The 27,977-nt window shown below is 41.3% G+C and overlaps 1 protein-coding gene across 24 annotated transcripts in view; it reads left to right on the forward strand.

The window, feature by feature from the left end:
- The window catches only part of MICAL3 (microtubule associated monooxygenase, calponin and LIM domain containing 3), a 183,882-nt gene that overhangs the window by 136,317 nt on the left and 19,588 nt on the right, over positions 1-27,977 (forward strand). For 14 of the 24 annotated variants that reach the window (XM_061444685.1, XM_061444687.1, XM_061444684.1 and 11 more), the window contains 12 exons: positions 2,976-3,214; positions 4,325-4,414; positions 7,398-7,535; positions 9,669-9,734; positions 12,848-12,949; positions 13,608-13,736; positions 14,137-14,228; positions 15,787-17,656; positions 18,584-18,678; positions 22,222-22,272; positions 24,137-24,244; positions 24,999-25,092. In XM_061444685.1, coding sequence (XP_061300669.1) covers positions 2,976-3,214; positions 4,325-4,414; positions 7,398-7,535; positions 9,669-9,734; positions 12,848-12,949; positions 13,608-13,736; positions 14,137-14,228; positions 15,787-17,656; positions 18,584-18,678; positions 22,222-22,272; positions 24,137-24,244; positions 24,999-25,092 — 3,074 coding nt within the window. Of the gene's footprint in view, positions 1-2,975; positions 3,232-4,324; positions 4,415-7,397; positions 7,536-9,668; positions 9,735-12,847; positions 12,950-13,607; positions 13,737-14,136; positions 14,229-15,786; positions 17,657-18,583; positions 18,679-22,221; positions 22,273-24,136; positions 24,245-24,998; positions 25,093-27,977 lie in introns of those variants that run through there. The other 10 variants (XM_061444693.1, XM_061444705.1, XM_061444709.1 and 7 more) reach the window with 7 other exon arrangements.

The raw sequence follows: 27,977 nt of genomic DNA on the forward strand, positions 1-27,977 counted from the left end.
ACTGGAAAGTATTTTGTCCCAAATCCAAACATGGCAAGCAATTTACTCAGAGGACTGATAATGGTGGGTGGGCCAAACATCAGAGAGACTTTCTAGATGATACCTGACAGACAATATCAGGTGATTTTCTGATCACCTGCTATCCTCCGTTCAGCTTTACCCGCTCCATGGTATGTCACAGAAAGACCAAAAACAAAAAACGAGGAAAAGTCTGACAGCTTCTTCAGCAGCAAAAGAACTACTGTAACAAGCCAACCAAAGCCCTAATTTGATCATGTTCACTGTCTTGGTGCAGCCCCGCAGGGTTAGGAGCAGGCAGAGAGGATGGGGAACTCTTTGTTCCTTCTGTGTCTTATAGAGCGATGGATTTGGCTTCAGGGTTCACTGAGATGTTAGCTCTAAATCAGGTAGAGACCACACATTTTGATGCACAGCGTTCCATCACGCATGCACTTAGGAGCATGCACGCTGCAGAGAAAGTCTGCAGAAAACAATATTCAAAGTATATTTTTTCAAGAGAGAGTTGATCTTGTTTAAGCTTCAACAAGAAGGATTGTGTCAGCAACCCAACCCTGCCTACACAGTTTTGAAAGGTGGAGAGCCCCTTAGGTGCGTTATTCATGGCCTTTAACTTGCAGTAACGCCCAGTATGTCATCTGCACTTTTGATATAATACCCTGTGGCCTTTGGAAGCAGTGTCATGTAGAGCTGTGTGGCAAGGGAAGAGGGTCATTTCCACAGTTTAGGTTTCAGTTCCATTCCTATACCTCAGTTCCTGTAGGTGCACCTTTTTAATGAGATGCTTGACTTCCTGTGCTTCTATAAAGCAATTGGTCTCTGCTTTATAGGAGAAAAAAGTAGTTTCAGCTGTTGAATTAATTCCTGTGGCAAGGGGTTGCCGTGCTGAAAGACATGCCCACTATACCAGCCCATCTCACTGCCTTCTTTCAGCTTCTCATTTCTCAGTATTCAAAGGTCAAACAAAAACCAAGTCATAAATAAAAGCTGAAGAAGGTAAAGTGAGCTATGTGGTAAAGAATGTATGTCGTCAATACTACATGAGATAAGCCAGCTGGTTGAAGAGCAGGAGATGTCCCACTCAGCAGGCATGGCAACGGTTTGAGCAGCAGTAAACCTCATTGACAGCACACAAAAACCTCAGCATGCAACACCTGTCAGGTTTATTTCCATGCCAAAGGGTAGGAAAGTTAATCAGGGAGGAGGGGAACATTGCTTTTTAATCTCTGTGACGGTATCTGCCTAAAGCCTTTGGAACATGCTGTGGTCTTCTGGAATACGCACCAAGTCCACGGCACGCAACAGTGTTTGTATTCAGTATTCATCATGTGAAAACCAGGCAACCTGTTCAAAATAAATATTCGGTTTATGCTGTGAAAAAGTGGGTTGTAATTTGAGGAAAATAGTTATATAAGTGCAGAACAGCGAGGAGAATTTAAGAGCCTATGGACAGAAGTATGTGACAATCAGAGCGTGAAGAAAGTGGCATTTTCCTGATTGGCTTTGCTATCAAAAATAGTCTCTCAGACAAGTACATGAATAGTATTATGTAAATATATGATCATGTAGTGTTAGACTGATTTGAAGTTCATCACCTGAATATGTGTATCTGCAACGAGTGCTGCCCTTTTTTTTTTTTGAGGCTATCAGTTTTTCACATGCTGTAATTACATTACAAGAACTGTACAAGTTATATTTTATAAACATACATGAAATGTACACTTCATTATTTTCTACTTGTCGTTCTTCTTTCTCTTCTCTGTGGAATGGGTTCTCCCGAAGGCTGTTAGCTACAGTGATAGCTAACTGTATTCTACTAAGGAATAGTAGAATGCTTCATAAGGAAGCAGAAGTAGAATACTGTTCTCTGATTTCTCATCCAAACTTTAACCATTCACAGACAGTTTCAGTCCTTCAATCCAGATGAATTTCAGCCTTTGAAGTTTTATATGGGAAGCATCTAACTGTAGCTCTAATAAACGCAGTTCTTTTATGACCATGATCTAGTAAGGAAAAACAAAGGAAGAGGACCTTTTGACCCTGCAGATTTGTTCTCTGAATTGAGATGTAGTTCACATTAATTTTCCAGTGACAAATGCAACCGTCTTTCTCCTCAGTTAACTCTAGGTTGTCCAGCATGTAAGACTGAGCTAGATTAAATTTCATTGTATAGGTGGTTCCATTTCTTGCCCCTGCTGCTTATACTGAGGAGCTGTTAGAATTAAATAGAGATGTCTGCTAAAAAGCACTAATGATTTACTGTTTTGCATGTTTTAGACTTCAGACTTTGAGAATAAGCAGCTCATTATTGTAATTGTCCTTGCACTGCACCCTACAGTTTCTTGCCACTATGTGCACTGTGTACTTAATTGGATACATATTATAGTTCTGTCTGTGATGTCGAAAAGTGAGGAATTCTGTACATTTTTTTTTCCCCTCCAACTCTCCTTAGCCCACATGCCTGATAGTCATGTTGTGTGTTCTTTCTACTCCCAAAGCCTTCTGTGGATCAACCCAGCAAGTGCCAAAAACATCTTAGCTATCCAAAATGCTAGCAGTAGCTGCCATTATCAAACGACGTGACCTTCTACATTTTAACACTGCTAAAACCTCTTGCTCTGTTTTATCCAAAGCAATGTGTTATGGAAAAAATAGTTTCTGCTGTATTCAACTGTCATGAGCTGTAACAATTAATGCTGCACAGATATTTGAACTTGGCTTTGCAGGCACTTTGCTGCTGCTTCATCTTCTTTAAAAGAAGCCGGGCAAGGCATACTGCAGCTCACATGTGATGCTGTCGATAAATTGCCTGTGAAATACTGAAAGCAGAAGATTAATGTTATGGTTTCCATCATACGTTTTGGGCTTGTATGTATTTTGAAACAACTTGTCAGTGATCTAAGACTGATCTAAAAAGCATAAAGTAATCGTTTCTTTTCCTTTCTAAACCCTTGTAGTAGTTCAGAGTCTGAGATGGAAGAGGAAGATGAGGAGGAAGATGATGAACTGCTGCTGCCTCAGCAACCACCTTCAGACTTGGGTGGTGTGCCATGGAAAGAGGCTGTGCGTATCCACGCCCTCCTGAAGGGAAAGAGTGAAGAAGAGATCGAGGCTGAGGAAAATCATGAGATTGAGGACAAAGAAGATGAGGAGGGGGAGGAAGATGAAGAGGAGGAAGATGAGGAGTCAAGCGAAGGTTAGACTCATTGATTTGTCCTTCCCTCTTTTTTGCTAGATGGCAGGGAAAACTGAGTTGAGTATTTGCCATGCAGAATGAGAGAGATTTTGCCTTGTAAAACTTTTCTTCCTCTTTCACTTCTTTATTGCTTTTATTTCTGAGGGAGTTACTGTCAATGAAAACTTTAGGTGGATCATTCTGAAACCAGATCTTTGCCCACAGGACAGTTACAGCACTAGTACCATCACAATATGCTTCCCACACACCATGCCAACATGTGCAATTCACAGCTTTGTGACACTATTGTTTTACTGTTTTTTTTTTATTATTATTGGGAATTTGTTTTGAATGTTCCCTTTGTTCTTTGGCAGCAGGAGCTGGAAGCATTGTGGAAGCAGCGTTTTCAGTCTTGCAGAGTGCCTCACTAAGGGGTAGTGCCACTGTAACTGTCATCAGGGCATCCCAGAAGAAGCTGCTTGTAGCTCTCCTTAGTTACCAAGACTGTCTTGGAAATCAGGGAATTCAGGCGGTTCCTATTCAGCTCAGAGGGATTTCTGTGGAAAAATCTTAGGGAAAGACTCCTTCCCCTGTGTTTGTCTCAGTCATCAAAATGCAAAGTTTGTGCTAAGAATAGACATTTCCAGTGTTTCACCACCATGCCAAATTTCTCGCTGATCTTGTCTTTGTGCTCACGTTTCCTTTTTGTCAAGACTGGTAGACTCCAAAGAGCTTCTTTGTAAAGGTCTTTGGCTGCCTAATGCAAGCAGAGGTCCAGTTTTTCTGTCTTAGCAGCAGTTTTACTGATGAGCTCAGCAGGCTGCTTGGCTACTTTTTCAACACAGGATCTGTATCTCCGTAACTGAAGTCTGTGGAAGTGAAGACTGCTTTTTAAGTATGGTAACGTGCATGTTGTGTGTTTAGTCTGCTAAACCATGGTGTACTTGGACATTGTTTCATTCAAGCAGTTTTCCTGTCAGACACATTGAATACAGTGGGAGTATGGGAAACTGAAGGGTTTCCAGACTGTGTCTCTGTCTGATTCTGTCCTTTCTCTCTTTCTCTCCATCGCTTGTGTGTGTACATGCGTGTCTGGTGTTATATATGGATGTGTGGTTCCCTCTGCTGTAGAGGGGGAGTATTGCCCTTGGGAGAGCGAGCTGCAGCAAGGCCTCTGGCTTCAACGTCTTTCAAATGAAGAGGACACGGGTACATTTAAAGGTACCCGTATACCATCTCCACTTCCATTTCCCCAGAGGAGGGGGGAAATGTTTTAAAGAGCAGGTCCCACATGAGGAGTTTGTGGTTTATTTAATTGCTTTACCAGCTCACTAAAAACTGGTTCTGTAGCTGTTTTCTTTGTGGTTTATTTAATTGCTTTACCAGCTCCTTAGAAACTGGTTCTGTAGCTGTTGTCATCTTAATCTCCTGGACAAAGTGCCATATATCAGGTCTGACACTGCCATTGGTTTTAGGAAAAAGGTAAAGCTGCCAGGTACCTCAGGATATCTAGAAAGCCTGGATGTTCTGCTGCTGTAATATGCATGAACAGTGACCCCCACATCTTTGGGAGTTTCAGATTTGTTCCATACATGCAGGCTAATTGCACCCATGCGATAAGTCAGACACATGGACACATCAGAAGCGCTGCCTTTGTATTGCTTGTGTCAGCAAACTTGCTTTTTTGTTGTTGTCCTTTGTTGAATGTGTGTCTGTGGGGAGAGTCTGGTGGGGAAACTGATCAAGCTGTGGTGATCCCTCAAGATTTTTCAAGCAGTCGTATAATGGGCACAAAATGAACCTGACATTCCAGTCTGATTGGTTGTGTTAGTTTCCACGATGCTCTTGCACTTCATTTTTCATGGTTGTTTATTTTGAAGCACTTGGTCCTAATAGTTTGTTAATCCCTTATTCCTTCAATGTGGTTCATTAGAACCAGAATGCATGAGCGGAAAACCCAAGTGTCTTCCTGAAGGTAAGAGGGCATATGCAGTTCTCAAAATATGCATATTTTGCAGCTTATGGTTGTAACAACTATGGCTTAGCTTATGACCTTTTTTTTTTCTTAAATAAGAAAAATTTCTTAAATAAGAAAAAATTTCTTAAATAAGAAAAAAAAAAAAGAGGTTTTACAATTTTTACCTATTTAACTTTTCTGATGGTAAGAATGAGAAGTATCAGTAAGATGGGTAAAGAGCATAACTGTAACTGAAGTTCCCCTTAGGGGAAAGCTACCTTTCAATATGAGTGCAGTTAACGTCCAGCTTCCTGCAGAGCTTAGCCAGAATCCTTGAAAGGGAAGGCCATGTCAGGTGTCATTTGAAATTCTCAAGCATTTAGACCTCAAGGAAACAGATTTGTTTGTCAGCCAAGCAGCAGTCCTTCCTGGCTGCCTGTGCTGCTATTTATTTACTGGAAAAGGTGAGAAGGACCCATATCCTAATCAGGACAGCCTCAGGCCTCTGTCCAGAGACTTGTGGAGTAACTGAAGGTGTGTACATTACGCTGGTCTAAATCCCAGAGAAATCCATTTTAAAACATGCAGATCATGTGGGACCTGCTCTTTCCAAGCCTTGCTGAGGAATATATACTTCTCAGCCGTTGCTGGCAAATCTAAACCCTTTAACAGAAACTTTTGTGTGGCGATGCAAATGCTAACTCTACTCATCTTGGGGCCTGCATGCGAGTGCTTTGGTACAGAGTGAGAAAAGCCCAGGTTCCTGTTCCTACAGGATGTCCAGTAGCTCTCGTAGACCATGTGGTTGTGCTAATTGATAAGAGGACTCTCTGATGAGGCAAGAGAGACACAAAATTGCTAAATACTTGCCTAAATTGAGAATCCCGCTCTGCATTTGAGTTTGTGCGCCTGGACCCTTTTTCCCTTGATTAACTGGCTGGTAATTCTGTCCTTCCTGCAGTTCCTTCTGCCTGTTTCTTCTGCAGTTTTAATGCCAAATCTCACACATAGTTATTCCTGACATGGATGTCCCAAACACCGTGTCATATGTGGGGAAAACATGGCTGGGAGAGAGAAACTTGGTTAAAACGAGACAGCAGGAAATGAGCGTGACCTGTAAATGCTGCTAATGGTTCTTGTTTCCTTCAAAACTAGTGCACCATCTGAAAATCTAACTGCTTTTGAGGTTTTTAACTGCTGAAACAGGGTTTTGCCCTACTCAGTGGTAATCCGGCTGTTGTGAAAATTGACCTCCTACTTTATAAAGTAAGTGGGCATTTTCCTTTCAGGATAAGTCATTTGCTTTTGAAGACCACTCCTACAAATGTTGAACACCTGTTCCCTGTAGAATGAGGGCATGCTGAGCAGTTGAACAAGCTGGTTATCGGTTGTTTTAGGTGCCCGTTATTCCTTTTGACACACCATAAGTAGCTGGGCTTTGTGTATGCACATAGTTGAGGAGTAATGCTATTTCTTTTAAACAAATTAATCTGTGTAACAGGAATTCTCTTCTGGGGAAGTGGGGGCACTGCTCAGTCCTAATTAAAATGCTGTTACTCTTCAGAAAAGAAATTTACCCCTGAGCAAGTCATTACAAAACAGGGGTAAACAAAGTGTTTGAATTGCTAAAGTAAGTGTATGCCCTTGTCTGTATATGCATATACACACAGAAGTCAAACTCATATCCATCACGTAATTGAATTCACAAAGGAATACATACCCAGGATACAAAGGAGTACTTAACTGTATAGTAGGGGATAAGAGACCTTTCATTTTGGTGCATCAAACTACAATGCAGGTTGTCCCTTTCCTTTAACAGCAAGATGGTTTTGGTGATAATCATAATGAACAGGCTGAAGGAGCTAGAAATTTCATAAATTGGTATTTACATACCACATACTGTTGGACACCCAGAGAATGTCTTTCATTTCAGCAAAGCTGCTTGCAATAGAGAGGATCTACAATGATGTTTTTAATAGTATCTCTCTGCCTTTGGAATGGCATTATTCAGCTTTGATGGGAAGTATGAGGAGTGCTGTATTGGTGTATGCGTGCACACACGATGCTGAGCCTTTTTTTCTGTCTGTCTTGCAAACTGATCTTAGCCAGTAATATTTTCTCTTCTTCTTTTCTTATTTCCTTTCCTCTGATGTGTTACCTTTCCTTTCCACTGTTCTCCCACCTTTTCCTCCCTGTCCTTCACACACCCTGCCTACAACCTGGTATGCCATGCCCTCCTCACGCTAGCTGGAAACCTTAGACTGGAGCAGATTGTAAATCCGGTTGATCCCCTGGAGATCCTGGCAGATGTGCACTGGACACACATCCGTGAAAAAGAGGAGGAGGAAAAAATGGTCCCAACCTCAAAGTCCTCCACCTCCAGAGGTAATCTCTCCCGAGCCCCACACCACCGGTTCCTGGATCACAGTTGCAGCTGTTTAACTCTGTTGCTTCTGCGCCCTTCAAGAGCAGTGTACTTCAGCAGGGGCAGCAGTGGTTGAAAGGAACTACTTCCAAATTACACTGAAATTACACTTGGTTAAACATTTTGCTTTTCAGGTCTGTGTCTGCTTAAAATGACTGCTTTCTCAGCTCCTTGGTGGTGTGACTTCTTCTCACCCATTGTCTGCCTGTTTTGACTCCATAGCATTTTTTGTCACTGCACACATGATTTGATAGTGCTGGCAATTAGCACTCAGTTACTGGCTTTAGGGATAGCTGTGGGTTTTGTGGCAGTGAGGGCTCTGTGCTTCCTCAGGGAAAGCTGAAGGACTATGTTGTGTGGCTACTACAGCAAAGACTGAACAGGGTCAGGTTCTCTACTGAGCGTAATTCTCTGCTGCTGCTTTTCAAAGTGTAACTGTGTCTGTTATTAGGAAGGAATGATGGGATTCAGAGAGCTTGCAAATGTGATCAGTGGTGGTTTTGATGCCCTGTGTTTAAGATATGACAGTATATCTGTTTTCTGAAGTGAGGTGTGACCTTTTTGAGTTGCTAGTTACTTGAAGGAAAACTTTGGAAGGGGAAAATGCCAGTAGTCTAGTTCTCTTGTAAGCACATTCCAGCAGTCCCTGCTGAACTTATTCTAGACTGTATTACAGTGTGTCTTAAGGTAAGTACGTGTCCTTAGTTGCTTTCTGGGGTTAAACCACAACATTGTCGTAGGTGCTTTGCCTGTGCAGAAGCCTAGACTTAACCATGCAGTTGGTGAACAGTGCTGTTCTCTCAGTCTGTGACCACTGTGCCGGAATTGCAGAGGCAGTAACTATGCTGTGGGAAGCATACTTTTACAGCAGACGTGAAGTTAAGTTAAATGACTGATCTCTATTTAAAAAAGCCTAGGGCTTTACCTCATGTTGCTTGGTCATATTCTGTTCCAGATAGTTATCTTTTCCTCGTAGTTCTAGATATTTGGCTTGGTCTTTTAACCCTGATCCAGTTTGTTACAGATCAGTTTGTCTATGCTTGTCTATGCTTATAATTGCAGTTTGTAGAATGCACTGTGATTTTTCCAGTGTGAAATCTGCTCCATACAAATAAGAGATGGATGTTTCCTTCCCACTACAACCACAAAACAAGTTCAACTGTCCGTAACATTCAGTATTCTAGAGTAGTTGCTTAATGTTTCTTAAGCTTGCTACAATTAAGGTTACTTTAGCTTCTGCTTGAGGATCTGTATCACTAGTGTCTAATTTTTTCTTTCCATTTGTATTTTCTAATTACTACTTTTCCATAGTGTGCTGGTGCACCAGCCAGAAAAATATGATCCTTCCAAAATAGATTTTGTGGTCTTTCCAACTTCTTTTGGGAGGGAAGGCAGTGTTTCCTTGCCTTCCCCTAAAACTGGGGCAAACTGGGACAGTCCTGATTGATCGGTTAGCTGCTTCAGTTACTTTGTCATATAACAGTACAGGTGTATGCAGGTGTAGCAGCAGTTTGGTTTTTCAAAGTGCTGTCACCCCGTATCCATGTACTTGTGGATATGCTGTAAGTTTTCAGCCTGAATTTAATAGACAAATTTGTTCCTGGGTGAGCTGTATTTTGTGATACAAGATGTTTGGAGAGACCTTCTGCAGCAGTGGCAGTGAGGTTTGTTGGGAAAGCCTGGGATAGCGTGACAATACTCTCATTCTGCTTTGGGTGCTCTTCTTTGTCTGCTGGCATTCGCACCTGGGAGCAGAGGTTCTGGGACTGTTAGGACTGCCCCTCTCTTGTTGCTCAGCTCTTTCATCTCTTAGTTTCCCTCCTCTGCAGAGTTTCAAGTGGAGTACAGCAGTGCAGCAACCCATCTCACTTTGCCATCTCTATTTCCTCTAACATTACAGCTCCTAGAGAAAGAGTAGGTCTCTGAGTGTGTTCTCTCCATTTAAATCCCAAGCCTGGAATCTGTTGTTTTAACATCTCATAGGTTTTATTCCTGTGTTTGCTACTGAAGTTTCCCTCTGTCACTCTTCTGTTTTAGACACTTACTGATGGTCTAATTTTGATTTCTTACAATTTATTGTTTTTTAAATTCAGCATCCGACCTTCCCTCCGTACGCCATGAGGCGGTACAGGCGTGGCTGGAGACGGTCCCTGGAGGTAGTTTGGTGATGTTCTATGTATTCCAATGCACAATAACCCTGCCCGTCTCTTCTCCATGCCTTCAGCAGCTGAGCTGGTACTTTAACCCTGGAACTTACGGCCCTGTCGCTACTGCATGACTGGACGTGGAGGGAGGGAGGAAGGGGGAGTGTGCATGCACGCCTTGCTCAGATAGTCCATTCTTGCATGAACTCAACCATGTAACCCTCCTGAAGGCAGGCCACACAGAGGGGTTATCTTGGGAGTAATAATGTAGAAGGAAGAATCTAGCTGAGTGCTTCAATTTCCTTCGTAAACTGGAGACTGGACTGCTTATTCTTTCCCTAGCTCCTTGACTAAAAGAACATGGGGCTTTCTTGCAGCTGAATGATTCACAGAGAACACTTAAAGCAATTGCAGTTCTCTAGCAACTGCAAATTGTAGTTACCTGGTGAAGCAAACAGAAAGAAGAATAAGGTTGAAGCTGGGATCTTTGGGAATAGTGATGGCTGTTGTGTCTCCTTTGACTTGGGGTTCACATTATTTAGGAAAGCCTCAGGAAAGCTGGAGGATGGTAGAGCTCAGCTGCCTTTTTTATGTGGTCCTCTAAGCTCTATTACAAAACCAATGAGCATGAAGATTCTGGGATTACAGTAAAGGTGTAAATTTGTGTAAAGCGGAGAAGGTGTTAAACCCAGTGGAATAGCAGCAGGTTGTGGCTGGGTAGTTGATCTGCAGCTGAGTTGCTTTGGTACATCAGAATAGCTAGCTTGCCTATAGACCTTTGCTTCTGCTGCTGCTTTGCAAAGGCAGCAGTGTTTACAAGATGTCTGCACATGATGCAGTCTGCTCACAGCTGCTAGCTGATATGAGCCAAGTGCTGATCCAAGTTTCTGGCTGCCATAGTGTATAGCTTCTGAGTTATGGTGTGACAGCTTTTGGCCTCTTGCTCCTTTTCCTCACTGCATATACGTATATGCGCAGTATATGTATAGTATAACGAGCCACCTGCAAACTCTCCATGTCCCTCAATGGGATCCACCCTTGCACCAAGTTGTTATTTATCTTTGCCTCTGTAATCATCTGTGAAGTTTTGTGTACCAACCTATTCAAGAACTTTCTCCCCTCTCTCCAACATTCCTTGTATGTCTCATGTCAGTTCATGGTTTCTGGATCTGAAGACACACATATACATAGTGGTATCAGATATTCTAACATCAGAGTTACATTTTTGCAAGTACTCACGTTTGCTGCTACCATAAAACCATCCCATGACATTATTCTTTCCAAAATAACATAAGCTACTGTATACCTAAGCAACAATCAGACTGGGGCACTGGTTTTGTTCAGAAGATTTGTAAATGCCCTTCTGGGCAGTCCAGCCTTTGCCATATGATTCGGTCTCCTATGCTCCACATCCACAACATTCTGGGTTTTATAAGCCTCTGATGAAAGGGAGTAGGCCAGTGCTTTATCACATGTAAGAGTAACTGCCTTTTCACAGTAGTTGACAAAATAAAGTAGCCCATATGATCTGTTTTAGTACTACGAGGGGAAAAGCATGGAAAAGATAAATTATGTGGTTGAAGGAAGACGACAAACCAGCCACTGAAGGCTGTGTTTTGAAATAAACAGAAACCTGTATTAGAGGAGAGGCTGGAAGACCTCAATTTTAGGGAGGGTTGGTTTGTTTTCAAGATTCTCCTAATTAGCAATGCTAAGCATATAAATGGCTCCAACCATTTCACACTGTCACTAGTAAACAAAAAGGATCAGGGCCTATTCCCTGATGCAGGAGAAAGCTGGTGCAGGACAAATCACTCCCATATGGCTACAGAATCAGGAGGCTGCATCTGGACTGCCTGTTGGAAACAGCCTCTCACCCTACCATGGGAGCCACTGCTGGGAGCCATGCCAGGAGTCCTCCTAAAGATGATAGCATGACACTGTATGCATTCAGGTCTAGAGATTTGCACTGCTTGGTTTACTCATATAGGTCCAACAAAGAAGGTTATAAATCTGTCTGTTATCATCGTTACAGGACCATATCCTATGTGCATAGTTAGCAAACATCGTGCCTAATAATACACGCTGACTGTGTATGCATTTGCAATAGGATATACAGCAGAGTTAAATATCTGCATGTTGTTGAACACAAATTGATGCTAACTCACTGCACAATCTAAAAATGTAGTTGACTGACTCTGCTATGCAAAAACTACCAACCCCTGGAAGTGCTCAGTTTTTTGTTTGTTTAAATTGTTTTATGAAACTGCTTAACAAACAAAAGTTAAGCAAAATCATGCATAGCATGAGATGGGACAAGGTGTCATAAGGTTTATGTTTTTTAAAAAGTATTATTTAATAATGAAATTCAGCCCCCACAGTCTTCTTTCTCCTCTTGTGATTGAATCCTGTCACAAGTAGTAACGTCAGATGCCCTTTTCAGAGTTATAAGCTCAAGAATCTTTTCTTTATTTTGACCCAGCAATCAAATTCTGATCTGTAACTGGAAGTTTTGAATATATCTTTTTATTCACTTTAAATGTCTGAACTTACATCCCAGTTACTTGTACATCATAACAAGTGTCTCGGGCCCTGCACAGAGTTAAACGCTTCCAAATGTAATAATGATCTGTCACAGAGGTGGACTCTATCTCTGACTTACACCCTCAAAAGCCTGTTTCAATTTTAAGATGAACAGTTGTGGTACATTGTGAGATTCCAGTTTTCACCCAATACACGTATGCTATAAAGTGATGGCAACTGTTCTGCTGTGGTAAAGAAAATATTAATCTTCCTGGAAGAACAGTAAACTTCATTTTGGTTTGATGTCCTCCCAGTCTCCTTCTTGTTTGATTTTGCACAAGGCTTGTTGCTCAGAAAAGCCCTGGCTGCTTTAAGTGCAAATGCCTTGGAGGCTCCCCAGGGTAGGGCATTCCTTGATTTGTTGGAGTCTGGAAGTATCATTTCACCATAGATGTCTTTCAAGGTGACACATTTCAGGATTTCTTGTTTTGGCAGCAGTTAATGAATATCTCCACTATAAAGTGTTGGTGCAGTTCAATGTAGAGCCTTTCACTGTATAGTGTCTTTTTTTCTCCTTTTTTCCTCAATATTTGAATGCATTCTAGCTCCATGTGAGGAGGATGTGGAGGATGAGCTGGGCACAGAGCCTGCGGACACAGAAGGGCAGGCAGGTGAAGAGGGAGACACGGGTGCAGAGCTGGATGACGGTAGGGTGCCAGTGTGCATTATTTAAACCTGTTGTGTGAACAGAATTTTATTGGCAGAAAATACTTTGTATGAGGGTATTTGTGATCATACTTTGTATGATCTTTTGTTAAACCTGATCTTATTTTCAGTGATGTAGGGGTGTTGTTTCAAATAATCAAGAGGGAGCCAGGAGTGAAGGAGAAAAAGAAACAGAAGAACCTCAATGCTGTGTGTTTTAGAACAAATTTCTTGTGTCCTCTCACCATCTGCTAACTAGAAGGCTTGCTTCGTATCCATATTCAGTACTAATCCTGCTGAATAACAGAAACAGAAGTAAATTTGTGAAAAGCCCACAATGTTATGCAGAAAGTCTTCCCTTGCTAGTGTAAAATGATCTGCTTGTGCCAGGAAACATGGAAAATTTGCCAGAAAACCATTAATGTATGACTTCAATTACTAATTTAGTTATTTATACTAATAATCCATCATTTACTGCTTAAATGACTCTAATTAGCACACAAAAAAAAGGATTGAAATGTTTCGGGTTCTGAAAGTGATTAGCAACATGTGAACAGGAGGAAAGGATTATGAAAGACTTTTGGATAATAAAGAGAGGTCCTGATGCACTTGTATCCAATATTTCTTGGGTTTTTTCTCCCTTTTTCCACCCCTGATCAGATGACATCCCATCTGATGCAGAAGCAGAGTTTCGCTTACATCAAGGTGGCACAAAAGAGCCAGAACTAAAAGTCTCTGAAGATGAAGATGAAGAAGAAGCAGAAGGTGCTTCTTACAGTGTCACAGAAGGTAATAGCTTTTCCATCAATGTTTGAATGATTCTAGTTGCATTTAAGGTAGTCTATACATTTATTAGATTTAAGAGAACACAGTCTCTTGTATTTGCACCATCTTCTACTCTAAGTGGCAAGGCATGTGCTTACATTAACATTTTGAGGAGAATGTTCTGAATCCATTAACTGCAGCTTCCTAAAGTGTGAGAAAGCATCCAACTGCTTTTCCTGATTGAAGTCACGTTCAAAAGCTTGTGCTATTTTTGATGTTTAATTTTTTTGTCTATGTTCCAGATGTCCAATCTAGAGTTTATAAAGAGCGGAGAAATTTGTCACTGCTTGCTGTGTGTAACACTAAAAAAGAAAATAATATTAGCGGTCTCATGTGTGTTTGGAAACATTTTTGCTTTCCCTAGATCCATGCAAGCCATCCATCCCTATCCAGTCACCTAGTGACACTGTTCTTCCTCTGTCTCCAGTTGAAAGTCCCAAAGCAAAACAAGCAGAGGTAAGAAAGAATCTGTGGAGTTTTCTGCTTACCATCTGTAGTTCAGTAGAAGAGTTTGCTGGATAAACTAATGAGGGCTTACAGGAGTGTGCTTTCCTCCTTTCCTGTCTCTGTAATTTGTGTTGATCAACTTGAAATCTGACTTCATGTAGACTTAAAAAAATAATAATGTACTATCTTCAGTATGTAGAGGCTCTGTCACAGTCACACAAGCTCCCATCACAAAGCCCTAGAAAGAATTCTGCAGGATATTTTCATTTCATTGTGCACTTAACAAGAGATAGATAAGATGAACAAGGGGAGCCATAAGCAAGGTGTTTCCAGTTTGTCCTTGTTTGGCTATCTTTTCTGTACTAAAAGCAGATTCTGTATAGTTGCAATTCAATATTATATTTGTATTACTTAGTAGTAGTTAAAGCTATGCGTATTTCTTCCAGAGTAACAACATAGTTCAGCTTAGGGATGTGAGACATGTCATGTTGTCAGCCCTGGAGTCCACATGCAAATGTGTTTCCAGCTACTGGTGTTTCAGATCAGGAAGTACATGACCCTTAAAATGTTCAATTTTTTCCCTCCAAGGAGTTTGTTTTTAAGGAATTACTGAAGGATTAGACTTTATCCTAGAGAGTTTTGTCATAAACCAGTTTACTTTTACAATGGACACATTATGGGATAAACCTGGTTTACTGACAGCAATCACTGACAACATTCACTTTCTGTTAAAATTAAGGGGTTGGATTTTTTGTTTTCTTTATTCAGCACTATCTAATGATTCTATTAGACATAGTTATTTTTTGTATCAGGACAGTGCCTAAATGCTGTACTCAAGACCTGGGTGTTTAATATGCATCATATAAGTACACAGATAGGTAGGTTTATGCTCTAGTGCTCATGTGTCCCGTACACCAAACTGTCTACACTGAAAAGCAAACTGGTAGAAATGATACCATTGGAAAGAATAATATCAGAACTCAGTAAGAGGAGTCAGTGAATTGTGCTACTGAGTAATATGGTAATCTAGATATAGGAGACGAAAACCAAGACTTATCACACCATTATGGGGCAAGGGAATTACATCTTAATTTACTCTTACCAGAGAAAGCACCCCCTGCTTTAAGAAAACGTTACAGCAGATGCTAGCCAGCAGAAAGTGCTATATTCATGAGAGCCAGAGAGACTTGCATCAAATCTGTCTGAGTTGAGGCACTACCACAATACACAGAGTTGGAAATTCAGAGAGAGAGCAGGAAAAGACAGAAACAGAATCCTGGAGTTTAGGTTACTGTTTGTAATCTAAAAATTATATTTCCCTTGTTGACATCTACAGAGGACAGTTTATACATCAGGGCAGCAAAAAGAATGATACCTGATGAGAAATCCTAAGTGATGTTCCCGGTCTGCACATGAGATTCTACGTGTGTGGAGTTTCATATTTTGATACTTGGATGGTTTACTTAAAAGAGGGGAAGAGAAAAAAAAAACAAAAACAAATAAACAAAAGAAAACCCAGTATTCTGATGTGCCCACTGACTACATTTCTGGGTTTCATTTTTTGTAGGATGTAAAAGATCCCCTGGCTGAAGTATCCCGTGCAATAAAATCTCCAGAGGCACGCTTCTTTCCTGAGCCTTTCCTTCTTGAAGGACCAAAGGATGAAATTCCCAAAGACAGGAAAGTTAGGAGCCCTCTGGTACCACCGTCACCAGTGTTATCCCAGCCAGTTGCATCACCAGAAGCCATTGCATCCACATCGATGGCAGAGTCTCAGCCAGCATCACCAACACTGGCTTCATCTGCAACATCTGCTCAAATGCCTATCTGTTCCCAGCCTTTGCCTTCTGCTGAAACATCCATTCCATCCCCAGTGGCGCCTCCAGTATGCTTCCAACCTGTCCCAGCCTTAACGTCTACTCCTTTAGCCAAACTAGTTTTCAGGGGCCAGGATAGTGAGGTGGAAAAACTGGGGAGCCCTACTACTGCAGAAGAAGCCCTAAAACGGAGTAACCTTGTAGAAGAGTTCTGGATGAAGAGTGCTGAAATCCGGAGGAGCTTAGGGCTCACCCCAGTAGACAGAAACAAACGCTCAGAGACGAACTTTAATGTATCTGCCCTTGAGACAACTCCTCTGAAGACTTTTAATAGCCAGAAGATTTCAGGCGATGAAAGGATCCATCTTGTAAAACCCCAACCTGCCCCAAGAAGACAGGGATTGTCCAAGTTAGAAAATGAGCAGATTTCTCTTCTGACTCCAAAGTCTCCATCAGAAAAAGAGCTAAGGAGTTCCAGTGAAGTAAGAGATGTATCCAGCAGTTCTGGACTTGGCCTTCAGGAGAGCTCATCTAACATGAGAACTATGGCTAGCCAGAGCTTCAACACTTCTGACTCTACTATGCTTACTCCTCCATCAAGTCCGCCACCACCGCCTCCTCAGGGTGAAGAACCAGCCACTTTGCGTAGAAAGAGGCATCAAGCAGTCTGGCAGAACGAGGTTGAAGCCAGGTCACCTCCAACACCAGCATCAACACCTCCTGTTCCCCCACGCCATGAGCCGACCTCTGCTGCCAAAGAGCCAATCCAGGCCAAAAAAGAGGATGTGCGGAAGTCTTTTGCAGAGAGTGTGGATGAGATTCCGTTTGCTGATGATGTAGAAGACACTTACGATGACAGGACGGAGGACTCGAGCCTTCATGAGAAGTTCTTTACACCTCCTACCAGTAGGCCAAGGCCAGAGAAACCACGCCTTTTGCCTTTGGTCAAAGAAAATGGTGGCCCACCCTCAGTGGAAGGAGGGGTTAACCAGAAGAAGCGAGTGTTGCCTGAGATTTCTGTGGAGGCCAAGGAGCTTGCTGAAGAAAGAATGAGAGCCAGAGAGAAGTCTGTCAAGAGCCAAGCACTGCGGGATGCCATGGCTAAACAATTGTGTAAGATGAAAGATATGGAGATGGCTGCAGCTGCTGCTGCTGGGACCACAAGGGCAAGAAAGGCATCTTCTATGCCCTTGAAGACCAAAGAGTTGTTTTATGACTCTCCAAAGCATCTGGCTTTGAAAATAGCAGAGGGATCAACACGAAAGCATGATGGTGCTAGCGAGAAGTTCTCCACTCCTGCTGCTGATATGGCTGGACCTGAAGGGTCTGTCACCTCTTCAGAGGGCTCCAGTGGGAAGAGTAAAAAAAGAACTTCTCTTTTCTCCCCTCGTAAGAACAAAAAGGAGAAGAAGTCCAAAAATGACAGCAGGCTTTCTGACAAATCTAGCGGTGGGACAGAGGAAGCAGCAAAGCCTAGGTCGTTGTGGAAGTCTGTTTTCTCTGGGTATAAGAAAGACAAGAAGAAAAAGACTGATGACAAATCCTGCCCAAGTACTCCCTCAAGTAGTGCCACTGTGGATTCTGGCAAGCACAAAGCTTCTCCACTGATTATAGCTGCAGGTATAATAGATCTATGCCTCCACACTGTGTACTTTTCCTACAGCTAGGTATGCTTGACAGTACATTTGGCTTACTTTGTCATTAAGCTGCTGTGCTGAATGACATTGCTTCCCAGCGGCAAATGGGCAAATCAGGAAAAGTGCTAGCGACTAGAACTGCATGTTTGCTTGTTGACAAAAGTAGTTGATAGGCTACTGAAAAAAAATAGATCCTTAAATAAAAGCTTCACTCTTGATATATACAAGGCATATCTGTTTTCTGCCTTAGACTGGTTTGAGAAGTAAACACTGTTTGTTGTAATCACTTGTTTGTGACATTTCATCTCTATTTTAAATCTATTCAGCATCTTTTCTTTGGGTGGTCTGTTCTTTCTTTCAACCTGGCTCCATGGATGCTGAAGACTGCAGAGATGCAGTTAGTGCTGTGTTCTCAGTGATCTGGCAACTGTCTACTGATCTCTCAAGTGGGGATTCTGTGACCTCGTGTAAATCTCTCAGGTGCAGATGGAGATGTTTAATGGCAACTTGTGATACAGTGAATAAGTTAGCCATAAATGCGATCAAAAGCGAGCATGTTACATTTCTGTGGCCCTGTAGAAATAGGCAAAATGGTGCCAGCTGCTGTCATCCAAGTACTCTGTATATTGTAAGAGCACTGATACAGTACAAAGAGAGAATCATGACCATTATTTTTAACAGCATTTGCAGAAAGTGATGTTTTCTTAAAGCTTCTCACTAATATTGATCATTTTGTGGATCAGTGCTTCTCTGATAGCTCTGCAGTCACAGGCAGGGCAACTGAGACTGCCATAAAAGGACTGAGTATTTCTCAAGCTCATTCAGACAACTTGCAGCTGAGTTCTGAAATGTTTACAGAAAGAATGGTCACTAGTTCTCTAACTTCCCTTTTTCATTCCTGGCTTCTCAGATTTGCAGCTCCGTCAACACCTGAGTTTCTCAGAGGACTCCGACCTCTCCAGTGACGATGTTCTGGAACGCTCCTCCCAGAAATCCAAACGAGAGGTAGGCAGATGGGAAACACATTTGAGATGGATCTGGCATTGTGCAGATCAGAGGCTTAAAGAACTACATCAGAAACTTGGATGATTAATTTTGTTGGTTTTACTGTTTTTTCCATGGAACAGGCTTTTCTCTAAGTTGGCTGACTGTTCTGCGTACAATAAGTTGGTTTCACTTGGTTTCAAAATTGCAAGCTACTCCCTGCTGTTGTTATAAGAAGGATCTGTTGCCTCACTGTGACATTATTTTACAACAAATACTGCAATCAAAATAGTTTATTTTGTCCCTGTTGTAAGCATGCCCATGATCTGCAGAAAACACACATTTATTGTCAGAGGAATGAATTTCACTGGCTCTAGTGTTATGGCAAAAAGATAATAATGAGACAGTTCTCACTTTTGGTAAGGGTTGATTTTAGGATGTTGCTTACCAGCCTCTTTGAGAGCTTGAAGTGATAGAATTCCAAGCAAACTAAAGATAGGAATGTTTTTTTGCATACATCAAGAGCATAGTCAAGACAGATCATCAGCTAAGAGGTAAGCTATAGGCTGCAGTTCTTCAGCTCATGCAGGTTTTCTTATTTTTCCTGGGAGAAGAGAATGTGTACCGTCTCAATTGGTACCTTCTCTTTTTGGAGAAAAGATGAGCCATCAGCTCTTTCTTCCATTTTGACCCTGCTTTCTTTGAGGACCTGGGATCATTTAGATTGGAAAAGACCTTTAAGATCATAGAGTCCATTACTGATTATTTCCACTTGTCTGTGTGTGTAGATAACAACTGTTAAGCTGAAGTACACAGTTGATCTTGGCCTGGTGTTCTCATTCCAGTGTGGTACGGTATTAACTCTGCTTCTTCTGAGAGCTGTTATTGTTTCCGACCAACCTTCCTAGCTAGTGCTGTAATGTCACACCATAAGACGTATCAATGGCTTTCTAGCCAAAGTAGTTTCACTCTAATGAAACTCAAGAGAGCAGAGTAGAGGAAAATCACTTTCCCAAAGTGCCAAAGTTAGTTGCTTTTAAACTATTCATTTCAATTCCAGGATGGCAGTATTAGTGCAAAAGTAAGAAAGACATACTGCTCAGTCATTATTAACAGGGAAGAGCCCTTCTTTCATTCCTGAGAGCTTCTAAGCTCTCCTAGACAGTGTTTGCAAGGTTTGGAAGAACAAGTAGGTATTCTGTTGACTCCACAGAACACAAAGGCTCTTCTGGTACTGATGAATGAAAAATGTGTTCCCCCCATCCTTTCCTGGTGGTGCCTGCTTCACATGTTAAAAAATACTCTGGAAGAAGAGAACCTCTGAGATGGTAGTGTCACAGGTGCAGTGATCTGTGCCTCCTGTCTCAAGCCTGTAAACCAGTTGTGCACAAATCAGTCTCAAATGGCAGGTTCTAGTTGATATTTGGCTCAGATGGCAAAGGTATGGAAGTACTGCAAATATAAGTGATACAGGGAGTTCTTTCTATGTATATATAGTGGAATGAGCTGGAATAACTAATGAACTTAAGGTGGTGGAAGGAGTTAATGAAGTAGTACAAATTTGCTGTGTTTACTTACCTCTTCTAATCTCTCTCTGTAGTTGATCTAGACCTATTCTGAAAGGAAGATCATTTTGTTTTTATTTTACTCCCTTTCTTCTCTCCCCCTTCCATTCCTCCTTGCATGCACTCAAGGCATTTCATGAGAAATTCTGCATTTTCCAAGAGATGCAGAAGAATGAGGTACCTGTGGCTACCAAAGGACAGATACACAATCAGGGGGTTCAGATAAAAGTTAGAGTTGATGTTCTGCCTTATAAGCTCCTTCAGGAGGAAGCAGCAGGGCTTCAGTGTGGTCCATGCTGGTTTTCAGACTTCAGGATACCTTGACAATCACTTTTTTTCTGTGCTGAGCTTCTTTGATTTAAAATGGCTTTTGCATTGGAGAGGATAGAAGTGGTAGATGCCTCAGGTCCTAATATCTGAAGTATCTCACCAGGTCTGTTAAGGGTATGGTGGTGTCTCTTTATCTCCCATTTGCTGTTGCTGAAGTTCCATTAGCAATTTACTTGCTCAGCATCTGCCTACTTTCTAAAGAATATTTTTAAGAGTTGATTTATTTTGAGGAAACAAATCTGAGAACTTCACTTACCTCGTTTTATTGCATCCTGTCCAAGGATGTAAACATACATGCAAACACTGGAATGCCTTGCTGTCAAAAGAAACGTAACTGAACTCTGAGACTGGCAAAACCAGGTTTGTATTGGTGGGATGCAAGGGTTATATTTGGGCTATTATGAACTGCCTGCTATTTATATGGATAAGAATTTCTTCCTGTGTGCCACATAACTTTTATGTGAACCCCTTCTTCTCTAAACTGAAATTCTGCTTGTGTTGCTTTTTTGGTAACTGTAGTGAGCTTTCTTCCCAGAAAATGCGCTCTGTTTAGCCTGCTCTTTGTGATCAGCAGTGAATTAATTCAGTGTTGTTTAATGTTGTGTCTTTCAAGAGAAGCATCTTGTAAAGAATTCCTAATGTAAATGCCCTGTGGGTCTTGTGTTTATAGGTGTTTGTCATTGTGTGTGTGTGTGTGTGGTGGTGTTCCTGTACAATTGTGGTACTGTGACCAGGCATGTGTTTTACTGCCGCAGGTAGCTTGCTTTTTCTGAGGTTTGCATACATGCTGAAGTTGCTCTATGGCTTTTTATTTGTCAGTGGTTTCAGTTAATTGAATGTAAAAATGCAAAATGCTGGCTGTTTGCCCAGAATGGCACAATGTCCCCTGTACTTCATGATACAAGAGAAGTTTACCTTTCTCGTAAATGCTAAGTAGTTTACTTAAGGTATTACAGGGTGGTGCAGAATGTCCTTGGATAGAGAAGCTACTGATTTATCATCCTTTTCTCATCCTTCTCGTAAGTGTAGCTCCAGAGGCTCTCTTTTTAGACAGGGAGATTCAGTTTCTGTAGGGCATGGAACTCACTCTGAGCCCATCTGGTGTTTCTCCTGTCACAAAGCAGTGAGGATGATTAATGATGTTAGCCAAATGCAAATGATCGTTTCTATGAAGAAGAGAGAATTTAAAACTCTGATTCAAACACAACTCCTGGAAGAGGTTCTAAGTGAGATTGTAACTGGAGAGTTGTGTAACAGAGTAATACATGGTTTGCTGAGCTGGTTCAGACCAAACATGCCCCAGCATAAACCATTAGTCCAAATCCAAAGCCAAAATTTTGTATGTGCACATAGTTGATCAGTGGACATTAAAACTGTGGGTAGATAAAGGCCAAATAATTCCTGTAGAAGAAGGTATTTTCTAGCTGACTGTATCTTCAGAGAGGCTGCCAAAGCTAACAGCCTTGAGGAAAGTGCTAGAAACTTGATTTTGCAGACAGAAGTTCCATTGTGCTTTATCAGTCTGGGTCATGTTCAGCATTTGCACAATTTTATGTTTCATTCAAAATCAGCTTTGTTTTATTACTGTGCATCTGTTTTCAATGTTGAACTGATTTTGCTTCATTTTGTACGTTTATTTTTGTTTCCCTTTACCATTCCCCCTTTAAAGTCGATCTATGTACCACACGCCTTGGCATTCAAGAGATCATATTCGTCAAAGGTAGTGTCTCCATTCCCACTAGTTGGCCATTGTTGCATTGCATGTCCCTATATTAACCCACTGAATCCATAGCTACCCATCACATGTGCACTAACATCACGATCATTGACTGTGCATGCGTGAGATGTTAGCAGACATGGGCAGCAAATTCTTTGTAGAGGTTGTCTACCAGAATGCATTAGGCTCCAAATTAAGCTCTGTCTGGTTAGAATGCATGCCACTGTCAGCGCACCACTGTACAGAATGATGTGGATGATCTTTGAGCTTCAGAACAAATTAGGTTTTAAGGCAGTTGAATATGTATGCACATTCTTTTTTTAATACTTAGACTATGAGTTCAAGTGAATTACCACACTTCAGTCAGCATCCTTCAAAATCATTGAGTTCATTGGAATCTTAGGGAAATCCTGTATCCAGCTAAAATCAAGACAGAAGTTGCATTTCTGTTTCAGGAATATTGTTGCTTTCTGAAATTCTTATTGTCCTGTCTTCACAGTCACAACAGTATTACATGCACTAGGAAAGTCACAGCCTCTGTCACTTTACCTTCTGATTTGGGTATCACTGTGTATTTTGTGTATTTGAAAAAAGAGAGAATAAAGCGTTAACCTTTTGGAGGTTTAACGATGGTGGTGGCTAACCACCTATCTGAGGGGTTTTTAACAGAGCTGTAGTCCTACTTTAAACTCTATTCACTAAGAACAGTGAACCAGCGATAGACTGACCAATGTGGCAGTACTGTAACTAAAGCAAATTTCAGGGTAGTCTGCCTTAACATTTTGTCCTTAAAGTTGATTGTCCATGGAGAAGATCTCTTCCCAGAAGTAGAAGACATCTCTCCACAGCTTACATGTGCTTAAAGCTTACATACATGTATGTGGGAAGAGAGCTCTTTTCTTCACTGTACACTTAATGCAGTTGTGAAGTTTCTTTGACACTCTTAAAAGTCTGTGAGAGGAAGCCTTCCTAGACTACAATGCAACCAACTGAGAAGATATTAAACCCCATTTCAGTAATGTTTAAAAAGACTTACTTTTAAACTAGTTTCGCTGAGAAAAAAAGAGGAGGAGGAAATACCTTTCTATTTCTATAAATAGAAGGCATAAATATAAATATAAGGCTATAGACATAGCCTTTCTTCTTTCGGATGGCTTCTGGTGTTGTAATATTCTAATTTTACTTTAGGGATTCTTTGGTCTGTTTTACAACAGCCAATTTTGTGCGGTTGCTCTTGAGATGGGATTTCCCATCTCGCACCAGAATGTCATTCGGCTTTCAAATGTCTTTTTGCCTTCTTGATTCATAGAAAAGTTGCACAAATTTACACAGGTAGTTTTTTCCAGTTTTACCAGTATAACTTCCAACTGCGAATGTTCTTGCTCCAGAACGAAATAGGGAGAGAGGAATACTGGTCCAGCTTCCCTAGTCTAAAATAATTTCTTAGCTTATACTGCTGTAACTGTTCACATAGACATGCCTTTACCCTCTTTTAAAATGAGATCAAGGTGACCCCTCTATATGGCACTCATTTATTTAATTAAATCCATTTGGCTAAATCTGTTGAGAAATTGAGTTGATTTGAAAATTGATTTGAACTTCCACTAGCAGTGGAAGTCAGAGGTGGGATATTATATGAAATCACAGCTTTGCAGTTGGCTTATATGCTTTTTCACTCCTGATTTGCCCCTGAAATTGTTGCTCACTGCACTGTGAACACCTTTGCCTACAGAAACTTGACTTTTGACACAGCCATGGTAAAGACAGAACACCTCCCTTCTGAGATTTTGGAAGAGCAAATGGTCATCCCTCCCCCAGTACCTCTGACCATGCATATAAAATCTGCCTCTGGTTTTCCTTCCTTCAGAGAGCCTACACAGAAGAGGAACTGAATGCCAAGCTGACCCGGCGAGTACAGAAAGCTGCCCGTAGACAAGCCAAGCAAGAGGAGCTAAAGAGGTTACATAGAGCTCAGGTAGTGTCACAGTCTTCTTGTAGTGGCAGACAGTTAACTGTATGTGAAAGCACCATGATCTTGACATTTCTCTGAGTGTGCCAGAAGAAGATCCAGAGACAGAACTTTTCTTTATTTCTACATGAGTGTCCCTGCTCCTAACTCCTTATTTTAATGCTGATATAATGTCACAGAGATGGGAAGAATGGCTGAAACCTGCCATGATAGTTTTACAGTGAGGAAAAATAATGACCATTATACCTTTCTAGCTGGAGAGGAGTGAAGCATCATGCACTGATGGAACAGTGGTAGTCAGATAATACCTGATGAAACTGCATCTGTCACTGCTTTGCTAGATTATGCTGCTCCGTGAAGTGTTACCAAATGAATCTTTAATTCATTCTCCAACAGATTCTCTGTTGGAAAACTGCTGGCATCATCTATTGGTGATGGAATTTGTTTAAAACTCAAGGTAAGGGCTCAGCTGACTGAATAGCATCACCTTTCACTTTAGAGTTTAGGAATGTCATTGGAGTTGTAGCAAATAAGTCAGTATCAAGGTGTTTTCAAAATTAAGGGATAGGATGTTGTTACTGGGGGGAACCATGATGCTAGCTTTTGAAGCAGTTAGCTTTTAAAGCAGTGTATTTTTGAATACAACCACCTGTTTTTGAAAAGACCAATTTGACTGAAGTCGCATAGTGCTGGATGAGTGCTGCAGACAGAGCAGGAGAATTGCTGTTTCTGAGGCTCTGCTCCATTCTTTTCTGAACAGATCATCCAGCGGCAGCTTGAACAAGTGGAAGAGAAGCAGAGGCAACTTGAGGAGAGAGGGGTTGCTGTGGAGAAGGCCCTTCGGGGAGAAGCAGGTATCCATCAGAACTTGGTTTGCTTTTTCATGTTTTCTTTTCAAGTGCTTGTGCAGTAGTCCATAGCTGCTTGGATTTTAAAGGCAATTGGACCTTTATAGCCTAAAGTCCAATGTGAATCCATTCTCCCTTTTCTACTTTCTTTTTGAAGCCTTGTTTTTCCTGTGTTTCTTCTGATTCTGGGACTTCCCTATCGGCAGAGACTTAGTTTGCTTGTCTTTGCCTGAGGCTTATGAGGAAATTCTTCAACTATTAATAATGGCTGTCTGACTGTTTCTGCATATTACTGGATATTACAGCTAGAAAATTGCAGGGATTTCCTAGCTGCAATTCACATAAAGCTGTTACATTAAGAAAACCCACTTTGTATGTTAAGGAAGTAACTGTGAAATTGTGTGTGCTTTCTCTGTTGTGTTGGATTATCAAGGTAGTGTCCTTACAAGGGACCATCACAGAACATCTTCCTCACTGCACAGCCCAGCACACTGGCTCCTTCCGACAGAATTGTGCAGAGCAGAAATGCACATGTGTACTGAAAGGTATCCATGTGAAGCTGTTAAATGATATATGTACTTGAAATTAAACGAGTATCATTTGATCTGGCAGGCATATGAGTGGAGGAGTACTTCATTCAGATAATGCTGATAGCAGTACAAAGATTTGGAAAAAAGCATCTTCAGTTGCAAGGAGTCAGATATCCAACAGGCAAATACAGTGTGCGTATACCCGGCAGGCCCAGGGTTATGTACCTGATTGCAAGGGTCAGAGATCAGAAATGGTAGAAGTGGAATGGGTGTTTGGAAAATGTTTTAGCTTGTTGCTGCATTGAAGAGCCACCGCTATGCCTGTGAAGATGGAACTTGATTAAGCAGTGAAGGTTCACCAGAGGAAAAGTCTGTTTTGACTTCCCACCAATTACTGCTCAGCCAGGATTAGGTATGTTTGATGCTTCATAAGGGTATGCCAAAGCAGCAGGACTGAGTGGTTGCCAAAGCAAATAGGTACTACAGGTGTGGAGAACAATCTTGAGGACTTCAATGGTTTGGTAATCTGACTTTTTCATTTGTGGGTCCAAAAAAATAACCTTGTGCAAAACCTTTCTTGGCGGGGGTGCCTCCTTCCTCATGCTGTGTATTTCTGTGTGGAACTACTCTGTTCTCTGGCCTGCCAGTTACTGCACTTACTATAACCACTTCTCTTATCTCTCATTGTTCTTTTTCTTTCCATCTGGAAGTCTGTCTTGGTTACTCAGCTGCTTAAATGCATTTGAAATAAGACATGTCAGCACAAGTGGGAAGTCTTAGCAATTGAGAGAACATTCTTCATGATAGAATATTCTCTCATTGCAGAATGCCTGAAGAACATTCAGAGGGCAGAGTTAAGAGTTGAATTGCTCTTTTATATGGAAGACTGCAGAATTAAACCCTTGGATAACTAGTCTCTCACTCCTAGTTCTCCCAAAATGGCAGCAGTCTTAGATGAGCTTGTGTATTTGTGAATTTCCTAGAAGAATGATCAGATTGTGCATCACTCTTTGTAAAGTGAATATTTTTTCTTTGGGAAGCCCCTAGGGTACGCTTTGCTCTTGCAACATGTTTCTACCAACAGATTATACATTCTGGTTACGGAAGTTTAAGTCAGTCAGAAAGAATTCACTAGTCTCAACTCTTCCAGTTATTCAGAGGACTAAAACGAAACATCTGGGAGAGGGGAGAAGCATGTTCTAACCTGTGTCAACTCACAAGAGTATAAATTCACTCCATAGTTCACCTCTCTAGCCACTCTTGCATGGACATGTTATGTATGTTGGCAATAAAATAACTGAATTTCTTCTATTTAAAGTCTTCAGTGTCACATTCTACAACTACAATTAATTTCTGCCCCCAATAACCATTAATTTTTCAGGAGGACAGTATTATGTTCTTGCCATCTGCATTGCCTAAGACACTGACCTAACAGTGACCACTGCATTCAGCAGGTACTGTTGTGTAAAGAAGTCACACTCTTGCCTTTTATCAGTCCCTCCCCTAATGAAACCATGCAACAAAAAGCTTAAAAAGGGAACAGCAGTTTATATAAAAAGAAAAAAATACCATCTCTTTTAATAAGCTTGTACAAGAGGAAGAAAATGGGGGAGGGTTACAGGTGTGCCTTCTGTGCACATGCTCTGTCCACATAAATAGGGAAGGATTACAATGCAGGATTGAAGTCATGGCTGTCTCTCATAGACAGCAACCAGTTCTAGGAGAGCATGGGTTAGTCAGCTTTCCTCTCTATAGGGAAAGAACAAATCAGTCACTGACTTGGGCATTTAAATACAGAGTTTTCATATTAGTGGTAGTTTTCTACTACTTGAAAATCCTAACAGAAGCAGCAGAATTCTGTAATTTCTTAGGATTCTTTTCTATTATAGAAAAAGATAGATGAGACCATTTGAACTACTTCTTGATGTCATGTATCATCTTTTAGCATGCTGCCTCTTACTTATCTTTCCTATCTTGAAGAATTTCCAATTTTGCTTCTGTAGAGGTCTTCCACTAGCTCTAATTCCTCAGATTTCTGACCTCTGGACCTCTTTGTATTTTTAGAAAAAGCATTTTTCAGTTGGACTGGTAAGAACAAAAACCAGTGCTAGAGGGCAGAATTTGTTTACTTATTTTGCTTCTGTTTTCCATCTATTTTGTGTCATCCATTCTTGCCAAGTGACTTACACTGCTTCACAGTTATGCCCTGCTCTCTTCCTGAGAGGTTACACTTCATTTTAGATCCTAGCAATAGGTACAGAAAGCTCAACACTCCAGGAATTTCACTCATTATCTGATAGTTGTCAAGTTTGAATGTGTACATGTTGATACCAGTTACTCAACTAGTCAGACTTGGAAACA

This window comes from Pezoporus flaviventris, unplaced genomic scaffold, assembly GCF_033815535.1.
Source record: "Pezoporus flaviventris isolate CSIRO_AGI_PZ_B2104156 unplaced genomic scaffold, CSIRO_AGI_Pfla_v1 ptg000002l, whole genome shotgun sequence".
Taxonomy (NCBI): Eukaryota; Metazoa; Chordata; class Aves; order Psittaciformes; family Psittacidae; genus Pezoporus; species Pezoporus flaviventris.